This window comes from Plectropomus leopardus, chromosome 13 (assembly GCF_008729295.1).
Source record: "Plectropomus leopardus isolate mb chromosome 13, YSFRI_Pleo_2.0, whole genome shotgun sequence".
Taxonomy (NCBI): domain Eukaryota; kingdom Metazoa; phylum Chordata; class Actinopteri; order Perciformes; family Serranidae; genus Plectropomus; species Plectropomus leopardus.
In genome coordinates, this window is record NC_056475.1 from 5462713 (window position 1) to 5482666 (window position 19954).

A 19954-nucleotide genomic window follows, 5' to 3' on the forward strand; every position below is an offset into this window, starting at 1 on the left:
AGTTCAGGGGTAGGGGTGAAAACAAAAAAAAGAAGGGAGAGGACCTGTACTGTGGGGAGGGATCGGTTTACCTGATACATGTCCTGCCATTGCAAAGACAAAAGAGGAAAAGCACAAAAGATAATTGACTGCTGGGGATCTTTGGTGATAATTTTCTATTCTACCAACAGGTGTAAAATTCGTCGTTCAGACAAGATTTTACATTTTAAAAAAGCAACAGTGTAGATTGGGAACACAAAGATTAATAAGTCTCTTTGAGTAAAACAGCGAGAGACAGAACCAGCTGTTAAATGTATGGGTTGAATCACTCCAGATGTTTCTGTGGCTTTACCTTGAGGAAGTTCTTGACGCGCTCGGGGTCGTAGCAGTTGCTCTCTCTGCAGATCCTCTCCACCTCTTTGATCTGACCCGTCTTACAGGCGGCCTGGATGTATTTGAAGTGAACCTCAGGGTCCTGACTGAAGTTCACAATAGAGCCCAGGAAGTAGAACAGACCTAAGAGACACAGACAGTCACTTAACAATGTAACTATAGCATCAAAGATCCAGTAATGCATCTTAAAACAGTGGTTCCCAGTCACAGATTTCTCCTGAGTCATTAGTTCAAGGTCGTCACAAGAAAAAACCGACCTCACATTCAATTTCATTTCACAAATTAACACATAAGCTTACAACACAGTTAAATAAAACAAACTAACAGAAGAAAGTGCTACAATTAAGTAAATATATAACACTGCAAACAAAAAAGTGCATATTATGGCACCGGGACGGGTGACATGAAAACACCTTAAAGGCACAGCATGCTAATGGGCTAAATAATACCAATAAACTACTGAAAAAAACAAAACAAAACAGGTCGACATGATAAAAGAGGCCTGTAACAAAATCAGTGCTTCAAAATAAAGTGTGTTTTTACAAATTGACACGTTCGTGAGTCACTTGCAGCCCATCATGTATGGACCCATTTTTGAACCACGACCCACTAATTGGAAACACTGTCCTTAAACATTTAAAACTGTAGCTCCATGACTGGTGTTCTGCTCTTCCCGTCATCCTTTCTGCTTCATTATTCCAGTAATAGAAGAGGTTAACTGAATCACCTCCAGGCCTTTCTGCTCAATTTATTGATTGCTGCCTCTGCGCTGGCCTACTTTTCTAATTGATATTTTGGGGACATCCGTCATTACGTGCATGGGCAGGAGGGGATGTCTACACAAATACAATAGATGTTAATTTTGTTAGCTATTCTCTCCATGTTAGTTTTATTTTTATTTTTTAAAATCATATTAAAGAAAACCAGAACTATTAAGTTATGGTTTTAGTTTTTGGTGCAAAACTCAGTGCCCTGTAATTATATATAAACGAAGTTTCAATGCACGCTTTTTTGATGTTTGTTTGTTTTGTGGCATTTTAATGGTTTGTGATGATGTGTTAGTAATATGGTGCATCCTGTGTGTATTGTTTTAATGTTTTAGGTATAAATAAAAATTTCACAAATTTCAATGCATATAACTTGCATCTAAGGATGCACAGTGATATCAGCATGTCATCATTATCGAAAGATATTGGCTTTGACATGAAATATCGGAATAAGTCAACATGCTGATTTCTGCCGATATCACAAACTAATTTTTTTTTAATTGATATAATGAACTGGTAGAAAATATCAACCCTAACTGAAAGTATTTTTCTTATTTTGCAAGATGACTGAATATCATATACACTGAAAAGCATTGTATTTTATGTCTCTATCTGCTGTCATCACGATAAGAGTATGCATAATATGGTGTTCATTCCACAACAGAAGAGACTTGATTATCACTAAAATATGGTGGGGAAAAAACTTGATATATCAATATCAATATTGGTTATCAGCCAAATAAACTGTTTTTGTATTGGTATATCAGCAAAAAATCTAATATTTTGCATCCCTATTTGCATCCATGATTTTCATAAATGGAGTAACTCATGTTTCTAGAGGAATCAGTTAGTGTGGATTATAATTAGTGTGTTTCACTGAAAAAAGAGTCAAATATCGAATGACGTTGAATGCCAATGTAAAGTTTGTGATCTCACCTTCGAAGCTCTTGAAGGACTCAAAGAGCTCAGTGAGAGACTGTGTGGTGAGCTGTTCATGGTACTTGGAAGCCACCTGGACACAGATCTGCAGGTTCTGGCGAATGTTAGCCGACAGCATGGCCCTGAGACACTCCAGAGAGTCCTCCACCGACAGCGAGCCAAAGAAGTTCACCAGCCACTGGAGAGGGAGGAGGGAATTTTAATTTAACTCACGGGTCATGTAATATCTACCTTGTACATGTATTAAGAAAAAAAAACACGATAAGCAATGAAAAAGTAAGACAGACTCTACTTTAAATTGAATTTCATTTGGGCAGTAACTGAAACCTACCTCTGGGTTGAGCAGGTGTGTGTGCACCACAGCGCGCTTGATGTCATACAGGTCGGTGTAGTGCTCCAGCGCCCTTTGCAGGAGTCCAGCCTTCTCGCACAGCTGGGCGATGTGGGCACGATCGTAGTTGGTGAACATTTGGTTGCCCAGGATAGCATCAGCAACCTGCACTCATGACACAAAGCAAGAAAAAAAGTTAGAAAAAAGTGCATCCCAGAACAATTAACCTTTTGAAACCTGAGCAAATTTGATTCCTTTCAAAAATATGCGAAGTTGTTACAAGTTGCAAGAAAATTTCCAGAGGAAAAAAACAACAGAAAAATGTAACAAAAACATATATATATAATTATATATATATATATATATATATATATATATATATATATATATAAATAAACAGTCAATAATAAACTGTTTGCTCAGGTTTCAAAGGTTTAAATGCATCTGAAAGGCATTCGAACACAGCACAAGTAATTTAGTGTTGGTTCTGGTTTCAAAGTGTTGACTGGATTGCTTTTAGTTCAGTATGTGTAGATGTGTAGAGAGAGCACCTGTGGAGCATGCATAAGGTTCATCTCCAGAAGGCGGGTCTGCAGTGGTCCCTCTGAGGGTCTGTTGTTCTTGAGAGCGTCCAGGAGGAATGACGTGCATTGCTGGATCAGGTTGTACTCCATGAATACATCCACGATCTGGACAGATATAGAGACACACAGGAGAGAAGTCAAGAGAGGAACCATCTGCTAAAAAACACTGACAAGAATATTACTTGTCAAAACACCTCGTTTAAACATTAGCATCACACTGCTGCTACAGTCTCCTAAAGCTCTGCACCACTGACAGGATCGAGCATGAGAGCTGCAAGAAGACCACAAACTTCTTTAAAGCTGCTGAAAAGCCATTTGAAGAGAAAAGAACACACATTCCTTCTTCCAAAAATGTAAGAAAGTCTCCACTGCAGTGTGTTTACTCTTGTTACCTGCCAGTACAGCACTTTAGGCAGCTGTGTCAGCAGTCGACATTTGCAGTGCAGAGCATCTGCAGCAGCAGGAAGCAAAGGAAAAGGTGCATTTCCTTTCTTGGATAGCTGAGGTTTACAGATGTTTGCAAGTCACGTGACTCAGTTAAATACTTTTTCCACTTCTAAGGAAAGTTTGGGGTAGACTTGTTGACTGTAGACTTTGGATGTAAGTAGGTCAGAATGTCTCTCTTAATTTAAAATTACAAACCTTGTGCTGCTGGGCAACAGCTGATTTCTAAACTCCTACTACACTATAAGACACAGAGTAAGAAAAATCCACGTGTTCCTGACGGATCACTGGAAATCTCTCTGCCCTCCTCTGACCTGTGTGATGTCAGCCAGTGGCTCTTCATCCTGGACCAGCATCTGGGCAAACTGCAAGCCTTGTTCTGGGTTGATCCGCATCACATTCCTGAGCAGGAAGATCCAGTCTGGAGTGTAGCCAACCTGCAAGAAAAAAGTGGACACATCTACATTACAATCAAGTTTTAGTTCAAATTTTAAATCCATTAAATTATGTGACAAACTCCAACAAAAAGTTGGAGTATTAAGTATAATCAACACAAATGTTGATTATACTTAATAAAGACACAATAAGACATGAATGTTTTACTTTTTTGTGCAATATACTTTACTGAAAATGAAAACCTTGGATTAGGCATGAGAGGAGGCTTTCTGTTTTGATATATCATATCATGTGCGCTCTCCTTTATGGGCCACTCCTTTCATCATTTGGGAGTTATGAAACGTGTCAGGGCTCAAATATCATCTCAGCTGGACAGACATACCTTCTTGGCGTACAGGACGATCTTGGGGAACTGACCAGTCTCTGCAAAGCACTGGATGACTTTGTTGGGGACGTTGGCCCTCAGGTAGACACTGAGAGCCAAGGTGGGATCCACTGCCTTCACCAGATCACCCAGTTCCTCCGAACACTCCAACTGAAATACGGAACACGTGACATCAGCACTGGAAGCAATTTAGGACAATTTATATATAATAACAGTAATAATAATAATATTTTGTGTCAAATGAACAAAGGACACCATACTAAGGTCAAGAAAATTAATAGCAAATATGGTAATTATGGGTGACAAAAAACAAACATTTAAATATATGGATATATGCTGAATACAAAATTAGTGGAAATTAAAAATTTGATCCTCTTGTTTGTCTTTAGGGCAGCTTTTTCCAAGCTGGCCTTACACCGAATGACTTTTCAATTAATTTCACTGTCACAGAGGATTTTTAAATGTCACAATAAAATCATGAATTTGAGAGTTTTGTGCGACCACATAATCTCTATCATTTGGTGGAAAACTCAGACCCAGCTGTCTTAAGTCAGTCTTTTCTTGTGTTTTTGTTCCAACAAAATCAAGAATTCTTGGCTCTCTTAGATTATGGAAAGGGAGGAGAAAGTGGTGGAGTTGTGGAGTGAGCAAGGATCGCTGCCTAAATCTGATCAATTTAGCAGCACTTATTTTAGTGAGGTATCTTAATTTTTGAAACTGTTCGCCACTCATTTCCATGATCTCCATCAACTAAAACAGCACAGCAAACCAAAGGAGGCTAGCAGTGAGATGAAGTGACAAAAATCCAAAATATAAAGTCTGTATGTAATTACAGTTTATCTTTATGGATAATATTGATGCTGAATTAACAAGAATACTCTCAACATATGACGCCTTTTATCTTGTGATACTAGAGTTATGTGTTTTCTGCAGACACGTGAGGATTTGTTAAAATGTAGTATTTCTTAAGGGAAGTTTGGCGTAATATTTTCCACCAGGAGCAGGATGGGAAACCAGTCTTGCAAATCGTGACCTGCAAATTCCCCAGTCATTGCAATATTTGAACAAAAGTGTGTGACTAAAATCTCACATTGTCTCTAAATGTGAGAAGGTGTCAGACTTCAGCCTTTTAAAAGTATTTTCTCGTGTACATAAGCATTAGAACCACTCAAATCTACATCTTCTTAGCAAGCCTCACAAATTCCTCACATAACATGTTCTCACATTATCCGATATAATAGGCGAGTCATGTAAACAAATCAGCAGCGCAGGAAGAGCGCCTTCCTGTGACTGGAGGCTGCGATGGAGATCTACAGTACCTTGTCTTCCTTCAGCCACTTCTCCAGGAGCTGCTTCCGTCCCTGCTGGAGGACAGGCCTGCAGAGCTCGAGGGACTCAAACTTGTTGAGCTGGCCCTGGTCCAACAGGATACCGAAGTACTGCAGCAGGGGGGAGGTCTGGCCGGGCTGAGTGGGAACGCTCTGGAAGCGACGGATGGTGTCTGGTGTTCGCAGGATACCCTGAGAGGGGAAAGGTTAACTGAAGGTGAGAGGAGATCTGACCAACATATGGCACGTTTTAGAATTTTTAATGGCACTTGCAATCAAATTTTAGACTAATTTTCTAATGTGCCGAGTTGAAAAAACTGTTTGCATACACTACAAAGAGCCTTGTTGCCTTGTACTGGTTCTGCGATGATGCAAAAATTTTATTTGTTTCAGCTTGAAATAATCCCCAACTCTGGATATTTTCTGTCATTGTCTGTTGTGTCTATTCTCTTCACCCCTCTCTATTTTCTCTCTTTTCTGTCATTTTTTAATCTGCGCTATTAAATCAAGTATTCTATTTTGAGCAAGGGTGAGTCATTTTGAGGTGTTTTCTTCACGTCACATGTCCAAAGCATAAGCGCATTGTGCCACAGTAATAATCATCTGCGCAAAACACAGTGTGCTGAATATAATTATATGGATTAAACAAAACTTTAATGCAGAAAATTTGCATTGATGATTTTCAGTTTCAGCCATAAATGCAAAACAAAAAATGATTAATAAAATACTCATGTCTAAGCACTTAAGACTTTTAAAACACTGATTTAACATTTTAATGCTAATTAAGGCCTTCTTTTTTTTTTAAACTTATTTTCATATTAATGAATTCAATGCCTTTTAAGACTTTTTACAGATCCTGAGGAAACCTGTAGAAGGCAAAACGAGTTGGTAGAGTATGATGCAATTCAGTAGAAAAACCCTGCAATTAACACAACCATGTGGGTCTTGTATTACGTTTTGCTCTGACTGGGCCAGAGAGCTGTTTATTGGCCCTGATGCTGACAGGATGAGTACCTTTGGTGCATTGGCAGAAACCTTGGCAGCCTCGGAGTAGTTTCCAGCAGCAAACAGGGTGTTGAACTTGCGTGCAAAGAGCTCTTCACCACCAGCGAGGTTGTTGCGGACAGCTAAGCGGAGAGCCAGATCCGGATTCTGGAGCACGTTAGTGATGTAGGGGATGATGTTCTCCTCTTCCACACAGACTGACAGCACCTGTGTTAGAGGGAAAATAGACAATGTTGAAGTATATCGCATGTTATTTGAGGGCAGAGCAAAAAGGGATTTACTTAATCAAGTAAATCTGCAGTAAGTCAGGGCATGGGTCTTTACGAAGCATGAAGTAAAATTAAATAAAATGCTTCCTAACCCACACCCCCACAGTGTTTAGCAAGGCTCTGACTTAAAGGTAGGCTTATATGGATGGATGATTTTTCCATTTTAAGAAATCTAAACGACACTGGAGTTAAAAAACCCATTCTGTATTCACGCCGTGTGCCAGAAATTAGCTGAGTGGGCAAGCTCAGCTGAATATAACTGTGGGCAATGGCACTAAACTCCATTAAACGTTGTCTGGCCTTGGGTTGTGGCTGCTGAATGCAAATGTATTATTAGTGGGTCAGTGTAACGCATGGCTTTTGTGAGCAGTCTGGCAACAGAGACAGAAAGGAGAATGAGTTGAATGAAAAGAGCTGGGTGGAGGAAAGGGGAGGCGGGCGAAGGAGAAAGACAGCCAGTGTTGGCCCCCTCTACAAACAAGCCCAGCAGGTCAGAGCCCCGGCTTTTAACACGGGTGACTGGACCTCATTCTTCTTACCAGTGAAACAGAGTCACTTACACTAATGTGGGTGGATTAATTGGAGGCAGTTGAAATAATAAAGATGGACAGAAAAAAGGAGTAAAAATAGATATAGTGGAGATTCTACTCAGTATGAAGGTGTGGTCAGGGAGGAGGACACAGATTCACATCTTTGCTATGTACTGCACGCTGTCTTGCAATTTTCAGTCTATTCAATACACAAAAACACTCACCAGATGTCAACTAAAGGTAAAATTTTTATGTCAGTTTTCCTTATTAAACAGAGAAAGCAAACCATACACCTTCTGAATTGATCTTTCTCTCTTTAATCAACACTTAGTTTTATGCACTAATTTCTTTCAAAAGCATAGGGAAAAGGCAATGAGCAATTTGGCCCAAAACTTAGCAAAAAAATAATGTAATAAAATAAGAAAATCACCTGAAAACAAGTAAAAAAGGGTAGAAAACAAAAGAACACTAAAAATAAATTTAAAAAGTGCTGAAAAATTTACTTTGCAACTCAGTGTCACCAGTTATACAGTACAATTTTTGAGTTTTCAGACAAAAATAGACAGTAAAAATGGTCTTGCATTATTATATTGACTCTGTATGCCCTTTTAATACAGTTTCAATGTCTGTCACAGACATGAGGAAATACAAATGTATGTTTCACTTAACATTTTCTGGTTTCGGTTTCAAAATAAAAGCCCTCTGACAGCATTTCTGCCAACAGAATCCCTTCAGTCGCTGATACAGGGCATTTTACTGTGAAAGATTTGCACTGTGTTGTTGATGATGCAACAGCACGATGCATGTGAACACACACTGCTCATGCATGCAGTGTGGTCCCGGCATAACCTCCACGGCAGGTGATGCACACTGCATGCAAAACATCCTCAATACAGCCTCTACAGTATGAAGTAAACAGAAAGCTGAGGTTCTGTATTTTTAATGCTATTTAAAATCACACCATCTGGATTTCTAAATACCCTGGTGTACTGTAATACCATGGTACCGCAATGCTTAAATAACAACAAATAGAGACATGTGTGAGAAACATGGTAGACTTAATAAATCCTTCAAAAAAGTGAGCCAATGTAACAGGCCATTTAAATGTTATGATTTGAGTCTGATGGAAAGAACAGAGACACACTTGCCAGAACAACTGAACTCAACATGAGAACACTGAGCGTCAGATGACACATGAGCAGTCGAATCAAGTGACACACACACAAACACACACAGGTAGATCCGCAGGGCATACATCACAGGTCTCTGCCATGCTCATGACGTGGAAGATAAGGTGGAGGTTGTGATTGGATGAGAGGACCAGCACTAAGAGGATTGAGGGCACCAGGCTGTGCCTCCCGCTTGACATCATGTGCTGATGGATGGTGGGCCCTTTGCTTTCTCTCACTCCTTTGCCTCTTTGTTGATTTGATGCTGCAGCTGCCATCATTGCATGTTAATGTCAGGTATGGCACATAAACACTGCCTGGTCTGAGCATCAGAGATACTGATGCTGAGTCTCAAACACACTGACGGTTTGAGTCTAGCACAGTGATGCCGAAGTGTTGTTTTACTTTTCTTCAGACTCACTCAAGTAGCCAGTGTGGAGAGAAAAGCAAAAGGGAGAATATTGCTGTGCCAAAATCTTATACTAGTCTGCAAAACGGTCTTGTTTATTCTGGTATCGTGTTGGCTAAAATGTTGGCAACATTCTTATGTCAACAAGCAAGCATGTAAACAAAACGGGCAATATTGAGGTGAGCAAAATGATCTGGGTCGTGTCCATATCTTGTATAAAAAAAGTCAATAATGCAGTTATCATGACAGGACCATATACTGACACCGTTTTTCAAGATCTGAGCACCTGACCTTAAATTGGGGTCGTGATGGTGGTTTTTCTTACTGCAGTGACAGAACAACACACCCCTGTGGTTAACCATCATTTAGTTCTGTCTAACCAGGGTTTATTTCCCCCTAGGGGGTTTGCTTTTACTTTGTCTATGATTACAACTTTAACCCAAGTGCTATAATACTACAACACACATATTCAGCTCCAACGTGACTTAAATTTCAAACTACCATTTATCTTGAACTTTTTCAGCAGCATAGAACCACACAGCAAGCCCTTTTTTGTGGCATTCTGCACTATTCTTTCCAGTCCGACCAGAAACAAAAATATTAGATGGATTAAAATCACTTCATCATGTGAGTCTCTTTGTTGCTTGTCGCCAAAGACAGCAGTTGATTTAAAAGAAATGGAAGGGAAAAGCTTTGTAGTAATATACTGAGAATCAGGTTACCAATAACACTGGTAGCTAAACCACTGAATTGGAGGCACTGACAGTAGCCTATTATCTCTCAGATCACTGCCTCTGTTTGTGTGTACACACACACACACATGCGCACTTCAGTGCCCCGCCATACAGCAAGATCTGTCACTGCCTCAGATCAGCTTTCCGCTCTTCACTCAATTATTCATGTGGTGTGTGGCCTGGCTGGAACATTATTCATCAGCTGGCTGGATCCAGTTCTCCTCTCTGGTTCAGAGTTACAAAAGCAGTCAGATACAACCCTCTCCCCACTCTCTGTGTGAAACACTACACCTTGGATTATTTATAATGTCTCCTGGAAAAGTCTGAGCTCGACTGGTGATGACAGACAGACAAGGAGTTGTTGTTATAAGGCCACGCAACAACTGATGTTGTTATTTTGCTTGTTTACATTCATTCACCCGTGTCAGATTTGTTGTGAGGATTTGTTATAAAGAAGTGGTTCTGTTGTGGTCATGTGATAAAGTTTATAAAGAATAATATTTAGCTTCATAAGCAACATTGTACTTTGACATTAACAAGACTGAGCAGCCATGCTAAATATAAATAACATTTTTCTTGAGCACTTTGGATGAGCAGAGGTTGACCTTCTTACCTGCCCCTTCCTGTTGACCCCGATGATGCCAGCGGTGGCCTCATGTGGAGCGGTTACAAAGATGGTCTCTCCGCTGATGCGGTTCATGTAGATGCAGGTGCCGGTCTCCAAGTCATACAAGTGAATGTAGCCATATTTGGTGATGAGGAAAACCACATCTTGCTTGGAGCTTATCTGTCAAAAAACAAAGTGGAGATATTGTGTATGTAAATTTGATTTGAAAAAAACAACAACAAAAACTCACATAAACCTATGTAGTCCATTTTGCTTCATCAGGCGGCTGATTTAACTTTGACAGAGCAAGGGCTGTTACTTTTATTTGAAATTTAAACATGGGAAAATAAATATTTGAACTGTAGTGACCTGTTTGAATTCAAAGTTTACTGTCTGTGAGCACAGATAAAAAGGTTGTTTAAAGTAGCTTGCTGTGTGATCCAGCAGAAGGCATTCTTAAATTTCCCCATCAACCTGACCTAATGCATGCTTATGCTTAATAACTGGTGAGGACATCAGCGAGCTAAGCAATGCTGACTGCATGACACCAAAGCAGTGCCTGCTTGAGACTACTTCAGCTCTAGCCACACAGCAATAATACCAACAAACACATGACTATTTCACTTAACAAAAAACGACTGCTGTTATGCTATATTGGTTGAACTCAAATTCAAAGTGATGTCAATTTCAGGATTTTTTGCTTACAATAGCCTGACACCCATAAACCACTAACTGATTTATACATTGTTAAGAAAAAAAAACAACAGGTAAAATACAAGAGGCTTTTCCTTTTAATTCGATACTCAATAGACTCGGTGAGCTTCAGTGTCGCATTTCAAAGCTATCAATTTCCAGGTCGTGAAATTTTTGTTTTGTGATGTAAATGTGTTTTCTGTTGGTTTTGCTGAGAGACAGCCCTCCAGCTGTGTTAAAATGCCCTCCCTTGAGTCTCTGGTGGTTAGCTAATGTTATGTAAAACTTGGCTTCTCTGCCCTGCTAGCTCGCGGCACAGCTCATCTGCCAGTTACTGCTGGTAATACCAGAAGGTTATCCACAATAGATTACTGCAACAATGTCATTACACACAACAGAATACCATGACTCTTCCAAAACTTTCAACATTTACTAATTCCATGACTTTTCCAGGCCTTGAAAATGTGACTGTGAAAGTCCATAACTTTTTTTTTTTAGGTTTTCCATGACTGTGAGAACCCTGCTCAAATATTAAAAATATTCTCAGGGATTAACAGGTTAACAGTTATCCATCGACATCCCTAGATCTGAAAAAGAATTGGGTCTCAGTTCAAATTCCTTGAAACCTGACATTTAAAAAAGTGACAGCCTTAATCTGACTGAGGTGGTAAATTCCATAAATGCGCTCCACACCTGCATGGCCACAGGGAAGTCATTCTGGGCCTCTGGAGGGAAGAACACATCCACTGCTTTCTTTGGAAACGGCTGGTTGCCAGTTGGTGGCGTCCCAACTTCAATGATATGCAACTGCAAAAGAGAAAAAACAGAAGTGAGAAACAGACTCCAGTTTTGCTACAATAATGACATTTAAATCTGATTCCTCCATTGTTATTAACATCGGTCACCTTTCCTCCAGCCTGCCCTCTGACCGCGAAGCAGAACAAAGTGGACTCCTCTGAATTACCCTCCATCTTGAACTGGGCAAAGCTGGCAGCGTGGCCTTCAATGGGCTGAGACACCTTTCTGTCAACAGAGTAGAGCTGCATGGCTCCAACCACCCGGTTTTGCTGAAAAGACCAAACAACAAACAGAATTATGTATAAAAAAAAAACATATGTACAATAGAGTTGGGTCGATTTCTAGTTTTGCCTGTCCAGTCCTGTGTACAAGCTACCAGTTTGATTTGATTGGCCGAACCAACATTAGTCATTATGTCACATTCTAGCAATTTGAAAAGCAGCCTAAGTCCAGGCACTAAATTCAAGATATACTGCATGAGTAATAGGCAATATGACAGAGTGATGAACATAATATCAGGTTTGTAAACTTACGAATGGAGCAATTTGTGTCTTACAGGTCAGTGTGTGTAATTTATTGCTGAGCTGAGGCGGCTAGTGTCGGCAAGATTAAAGAGATCTAATTTCAGTAGAGGAGGGAGAGCGACACATGCGGTGTTTGTTTACTCTTTGGGTTGATGAGAGGAGACATGGCAGAGTTTGTGTCTTTAAAAGACTAAAACCGGTATGGCACCAGTATGACAACATTTTGAATTTAAAGCAGACGAAAAAGATGCCCTTACTGGCTGCAGGTGTTTTTGCAAGATTAACTTTTGTCGGACGCTGCGTTTCTATTTATATCTGATGCTCGCTTTGAAAGCACCACAGTGGAAGCGGACCGCCTGATTTATGACGTTTAAATGAGGAATTAATTATTCTTTTTTCGCTACAAATACCTAAACATTGTCTGGAGAAAGACTGACATGAAGCTTAAAGTTTCTGCTAAGGTAAATGATCGTGGCTAAAAACAAGCACGGTTAACGTTACTTGCGGTTGGCTATCTTGTATGTAATTTCTAGTAGACAATTCAGAAAGTAGACAATTCAGACATCTGGTAAATGATTAGGTCTCCAGTCTGACCTCGAGCACACAGCTAATAGCTACCTAGTTTGTTTACTTGAGGTAACAGAGGTGCATATTCAATAGATTCAGTGCAGACAGAGTGCTCCGGTGTTACGCAAAGCTACATGATAGTTAGACACTCGTTTTCTGTGGGACACAGTGTCATTATGTTCAATTGAGGAGTGGCTATTCAGTCATGTGGGTCACCCGGTAAAATTCAGTAAACTGGTCTGATCCGTTGTTGGCTTCACGTCAACCCGGTTTGAACATTTTCACACCAGCCCAACCTTTGTATATAACTGACTGGCTAACCACGATAAAGCTGAAGTTTATCTCTGGTTATTTATGAATTAAAACAGGTTTTCCACTGTATATTCTCTGTGATAAAGTCATGTTTAAGTCATCTGGTATTTAACTTTACTTACCTGGGCTGAGATGCCAATGAGCAGGAGCCATTTCTGCTTGGCGTCAGTGCGATAGTTGATGATCTGGCAGCCTGCCAGGCTGGAGTGGCGGTCGAAGACTTTCACAGGCTGTGAGTCACCCTCCATGCTCCAGTGGTAGACGGCAGTGTCAGTCACAAGTGCAACTGTGTTGAGAGAGATCCACTTCCAGAAGGTAACATCGTCCGTCATGGTGTGCGCCTTCATCTTGCTCTTCATCTCGATGTTGAAGATCTGAAGGGTTTTGGCGGCTAGAAAGTGGACAAGAGGGGGCAGGAACCAGGCCCCAGAGGAATATTATAGTCTCTGATAACAGTGTGTCCACACAGACAGAAAACACCAAATTTCAAAAGAGGAGATTCAAGTTTGAATTATTGGTAGTCATGACACAGAGGTCATCAAGCAACGACGTCATGACTGATAGAAAGGGGATGCCATACATGCTGTAGTCGGAAATCGTGTCAGATCTTAAGTGTAGTGAGACAACTGCTATTAAAAAAATGGAACAGGTGAATTGAGTTTTTGCTGCACAAAGTGTCAATTATGTGCACTTCAAGCAGGTATTTTTTTCTATTCTAAAATCTATTGGTAGATCATGAATTGGCAGGTAAATAAGAACACTTAACTGCAGAGTTGTCTAATGCCAGATACCATAATGACAAAATAAATAAGAATAAGGAGGAAATCTATTTTCCAAGAAATTTACTATAAACTCAAAACTTTAATTATATAATTCTGATAATTAGAAATATAGTTTTTCGGATATTTCTCCCTAGCATCTTTAAAAATAATTTTTCAAATCTACCAATTTCTTGTGGAACATTACTTTCTTTTTCCCCCATGTTTTCATAAGGAATCCAATTTTCTCATGATTCAAAGGGTTAACTAAACTGACCACAGCTCTTTAAAGAGGTCTAATTAATATACTCAGTAGAGTAGTCATGTATTGTCATGTCCGACTACGTGGCCCACCCCATTAAATGAACAGCCTTCATTGAGAGAAACAAAGCAGACAAAGGAAAGAAGCAAGAAACAAACAACTCACAAAAAAGGCAAACACATCTGCATCTGAGTCAAATATATAACGGTGGAATACGACAGTTGGTGACAGATACAGGCACAATTAAGTGGAAAGGGCACATTTTAAGCAATTAAGAGACTTTTGGACAAGAATCAAAGGAAAGGTTTCTAATAATGATTGACGGTTGTTTGCTTACAATTGAAGTTTGTCCTGATGACAGATCATGAACTAAATGTTCAAAAAAGGTTCACTCACCTGCATTTTTTTGTTCATTAGTTCGGGTTAATTTAGTGAGCTAAAGCTTTATTAAGAAGCAGTGTGACTTCCTTGTTTGCTCATTATTTAATACTCATCAACAAAGTGAGAAAAAGCAAAGACCAATGCATTAGCACGACTGTCAAGATCATCACTAAGCCATGGGATCAGAGTACAATCAGCAGTGTGGCGAATGGATCACTTGCAGAAGCAGCCACATTTTCAAAGAGCAAGCAAAGGGATTTCTTAATTGAATTATGATCAGCTGTCGGGAGGTGTGTGTGGGCACATTATGTTCGTCCTTCAGACATGGTTAAATGAAAAGGTTAAGGCTCAATACTGTGTCACATGACAGGGTCGGCTGAGAAGCATCATTACGGGTGACTGAGCAGAGAAGACAGTGTGGGGAGAAAGAGTGGGAAGAGTTTATGCTGACCCTACGCTGCATAATGAGTGAGGAAAAAACAGGCGCTACCAAATGAGCTTACCATACACTGTTGAGCTACTGTAACTGTTCTTTTTCACATAGTTATAACACATCCTCTGTAATGACATAACACATGTATGCTGTGGCTAATGAGGAATGTGCATTGCTGAATTGCTGTATTCATAGGACTCATCAGGTTTTATTTCTTTTTTTTTCCTGATGCATTTTCTTTCAATTTGTCTGTGCTTATATTACAGCAAGCATTTTCTGAGCAGTCCTAATCACAAAATAACCTAATCAACTTCAAAACAGTGCCTTCTATCTTGTACAGTACCACATGAATGTCAGTATAAATGTGATTATCAAGGTGTAAGTCGCATCAAACCAGCTTTTTTTCCAAAAATGCAAATGAAAAGCCGTACGCCTGTTTGCTGTGTAACATTTAACCAGGCTGCATGATGTGCATGGACAGAACTTTTACAACGCTCACTCCTGCTATATGTCTGCATGTCACATGTCTGTCAGCAATAAGCTAGAACTCTATAAAAGCTCAGCACACAATTTACAACTTCACATTGTACTACGTCCTCAGTAGCATCATGTCCTCACACAAACACACTGTCACACATGGTAAGTAGGGGTGGGAATCACAGAGTTACCCACGATATGTTACTAGAGCCCATTTTACACAGAAATTGCGCAGTAGGGGCCCAAAAAGTCTGCCTTTGCTTTTAGATACAAAACCAAAGAACTGAATAACAGCTAAGTATGCATGTTTGTTGTTTTGTCTGTGTACTTTACTGTCATGAGACACTTCTTGCATGTTTGATTTTGTTCGTCCTAAATGTGTTAAAGTAGAAGTATGCCCTGACTTTCAACTTAGAAAAGATGATGGTATGAAAGGTTTGCACTGTCTGCTATTTTCCTCCTTTGAGTTTCTTCACTAAAAGATTGTTAACTTCCATTCACTTTATTCTTAATCACTTGATTAGCACTAATAAGAGGAGGCATTGAGCGGTGACTCTGGTAAGTCAAACCTGCATGTGTTAAAAAATATATTGTATTACTATCTCTTGATTATATAATAAAATCAAGAAAAAGTAATATGATTTATTCCCAACATGTAGATATTTTGTCCCACCCCTACAGCAAATTTTCACCATCATCACTCCAGCATCAGTTCAACAAAAATGAAATTACCTCCCTATTGTAGTGTAAAAGTAAAATTAGCTGGCCTAATGCTGATTTTAAGTTATAAAATAATACAATCACTTTACAGAAACGTGACGGACCAAAGGGCCTTAGACCACATCTACTGTCATAGCATAAAACTGTGACCACAGGGACACAGTTTAGCCAAAAATCCTAAAACACAAGCTGTTTGGCTCACAAAGTGTTATTTAATAGTTGAGAAGGGACACGACCAAGAGCTGAACACAGACAGATGGAAACACAAGGCTGTTCGGTTCTTAAATCAGCTGGACAGCAAGTGCTCCTTAAAGGAAAACTTCACCTTCTAAATGATCATTTCTTCAATAATTCACTCTGTTACATTGAATTCGTGAAGAAAATCTGGCTTTTGCTGCCTCAATTCGAAAGTTTGTCTGTGTCATTGTGTGTGTTGTTTTTTTAAAGGCTCAGTTTGGATTCACCACAGTCACACAATAACAAAAATATACTGATTCAGTAAACCAGCAGTTCCCATGTTCACAAGGTTAAATTAATGTTTTTGCCAAGGAAGTCTGGTTTTGAAGATAGTATGGATTAAGTTTCACATGTTGTTCAGTTCCCTGTCTAAAAGGGCTGTCTGGGTAAACGACTGGATAAATAAGAATTCGTTCATGGTCTCTATGCTTAATTTGTTTACTGTATGATATAATTTCATAAATAGTCTTGAACACAGGATTTTACTCCCACAACGAAGTTGTTAAATTTCAACTCACCATCTGAAAACACATAAGAAAGCAGTAAAGAAAAAAAAGAACATAGAAAAGACAAAAACAAAAAAAAGTTATGGCAATCATGAATACTGGACAAGAAGAATAAAAATGTACTGCTTTGGGAATATTTACAGGACAAACTACTTCACAGTGGAAAACTACTGCAGGAGCTGCTAGAGTCTGTAAACAGATTTTGTGTTACAGTTTACTGCTGTGAAACACCAACCCTGATGACTTCAATTTATTAAGAATTTTCTAAATTTTTGGATTCTTTTTTTCATCGGACGCATACCAGAACAAAGTTTTCTTCCTGAATTCAATGTAACTTGGGGTAAGTAACAGATGGGTGTAATTTGGGAGGTGAAGTATTCTTTTATGTCAATTTTTCACACCCTAACAAGCGAGCCTCCAAAATCTCTCCATGGTTCGGTTTTCTCTGAATCTATGTCTATCACTACTTGTGATAGAAGATTATCCGATCAAGATTATGTGAAACCAAATCAATGCAGCCATCAGATGCCATGGCACTTCCCATACAGGTTACAAGTCAGCATATTGCCTGTGCCTCTAAAAGCTGTATCAAACACTGAGTTTAAGTTCTTCAACAAGTTTGGCAGAAGTTGCTAAATAAATGAACAAATATTAAACACAGCTGGGAAACAAGTTAAACAACAGGTCTGGGGAATTACCACTTCACACGGATGGACAAGGACATGGATTTAAAATTAAATTTGAGAGGAAATGTGAATTAAAATGAAATCATTTTACCCATAGTATTACCACATGTAAAACAGGTTCTAAATCACTCGTACATGTAATAAAAATGATGGAATGCAGCAAGCTATAAGGCTGTGAAAGCTAAATCCTGTTTACGAAGAAATATTTTCAATGGCCAAAGTGTGGGAGAAGGTTATTCAGATATACTAAAATTATGAAAAGCTAAGCCTTTTACATACAGGCTGGGAGCATCCAAAACATGATTTCAGTTGTGTTCAGTGGTACACAAAGACGGATAAAGTCAGCTGTAATCAATGCAGTCTGGATGCTTTATTCATTTACAGAAGGCAATGCTAAATGGGATAATTTCACAAATACTATCTTGAAAACAGGATTTCACTTCCACAATGAAGTAGTTAAATTTCAACTCACCGTCTGCAAACACATAAGAAAGCAGTAAAGAAAAAAAAAGAACATAGAAAAGACAAAAACAAAAACAACAAAAAAGTCAAAGCAATCATGGATGCTGAACAAAAAGAATAAAAATATGCTACTTTGGGAATATCTACAGGACAAATGTTTGGAAAAAAACATACATGTTGGCCAATAAAAACTACTTCACAGTGGAGAACTAAAGTAGCTGGATGTGTATGGACATAAATAGATGAAAATAATTCATAAATGCTCTGAGTTATTAAATAGCTAATGTTGCTATATTGAACAAACATGTCAGAACTGAATGCTAAAAATAAAGAAGTACTCTTGTAATTCCTACACTGATATAAAGAAATGTGGCCTCTTCAGTGCTAATACACTGCCTTACCTTTAAGTGCAATGACTTTGCTGGCTGGATTCATGATGGCGCTGTCAGCTGAGATGGGCCTGCGGATAGGTGTATTGGGGTCTGCCATGTCAATGATCACAACCTGAGTCTGCTCGCCAACCTTTTCCCGGATACAGATGAACTTATCCGACTCCATGGTTAGGGTGCTGAAGCCTATGTTGGCCGGATTGATCCCTAAGTTTTGGAGCTAAGAGAAAAGGAGAAATTCAAATTAATTCAAAACTTTATGAAGGACTCTGCCCATAGAAAGGTCCATAGACATTAAAACAAGAATAAAAATAAAATAAAAAAGGGACATAGAAATAAAAAAATAAAAATAAAATAAAAAACATTCCACAGTCAATCCGGCATTTACCAACAGACATGAAAAAGTTGGGGCTGCTGCTCAGCACCATTTGATTTTATTTTGATTTTACCATTTGATGGACTAGCCCTTTAATTATAATTTACAAAGAAAGTCAATGACAATATTGAGATCACTTTGTTTCTGCCTGTAAAAGAGGTAGTTCTAACTTATACTGATTTCACTGCAAACCATTGCAGTATTTCCCAAGAGATGACCGAGCAACCATGTGGCGAAATAAAGGGGGGAGACAAAAAAACATACTTGTCAGAAGCAGGAAGTAACTTTCAGGTTGTACACATGATTTTTAACAGTCAAATTCATTAAATGCTGACTAAGGCTGCATGATAAGCAAAAAAGATCATATTGCGAATAATTTGACAGGTATGTGATTTGACAATCACAGATATTGTGATTGCAATATGGGTGCCAATTTTAATGGAAATGGTAATTTTTGCATTCCAATTTCTTTTAAAAAATAAAGTAAATAAATAAACGCTGATGATGCGAATTTTGTTGGGGCTTGTGCCAAACAAGCATGTGGCCTCACATCTGGAATATGTTTTGTAGGCCAAGGTATCTCTATAGCACCACAATGCTTCATTTATAATGACATGTTTTGACACATTTGCCCTTAACCAAAAAAATGCAGCTCCCGTGATTTGGATATTGCACCTGACCACATTGCAATTTCAATAATATTTTAGTTTACTGTGCAGCCCTACTGCTGATTAAACAATAACAGCGTCCTATAAGAAGTCTTTGACTCTCTTGTCAGCTGCGCTGAACTACCACAGCCAGCTGATGAGATCACCAAGCCTGACACTGAGCAGCAGCTCTTTGCACACATGGTGCTGTGGCGTGGTCACGACGGCTGGAGAGCTCTGCTAGGTGGAGGGCTAATCCGACGCCAAGTTCTCAAAGCACAGGCCAAAGACGACACTACAGCCCTGTTACACAACACTATAGCCTCACTGCAGTCTGAACACTAGCTGCTGATCGAGGTCTGATTTCTTGCAACTTATTGCATGAGGTTAAGCTGCAAACTGTCAAGGCATAAAGAACACCCATCATGAAAATCACACGTGATTAGGGGCCCATATG

General features: G+C 39.2%; 1 protein-coding gene across 2 annotated transcripts in view; it reads right to left on the minus strand.

The window, feature by feature from the left end:
- cltca (clathrin, heavy chain a (Hc)) overlaps positions 1-19954 on the minus strand; it is a 48144-nt gene that overhangs the window by 16147 nt on the left and 12043 nt on the right. The window contains exons 2-15 of one of the 2 annotated variants that reach the window (XM_042499163.1): positions 18487-18694; positions 18096-18098; positions 13286-13554; positions 11868-12029; positions 11656-11769; positions 10276-10449; positions 6561-6758; positions 5538-5738; positions 4216-4368; positions 3752-3874; positions 2961-3098; positions 2410-2574; positions 2076-2256; positions 332-495 (exon numbers count right to left, since the gene is read on the minus strand). In XM_042499163.1, coding sequence (XP_042355097.1) covers positions 332-495; positions 2076-2256; positions 2410-2574; positions 2961-3098; positions 3752-3874; positions 4216-4368; positions 5538-5738; positions 6561-6758; positions 10276-10449; positions 11656-11769; positions 11868-12029; positions 13286-13554; positions 18096-18098; positions 18487-18694 — 2253 coding nt within the window. The remainder of the gene's footprint in view (positions 1-331; positions 496-2075; positions 2257-2409; positions 2575-2960; positions 3099-3751; positions 3875-4215; positions 4369-5537; positions 5739-6560; positions 6759-10275; positions 10450-11655; positions 11770-11867; positions 12030-13285; positions 13555-18095; positions 18099-18486; positions 18695-19954) is intronic. The other variant, XM_042499164.1, reaches the window with a different exon arrangement.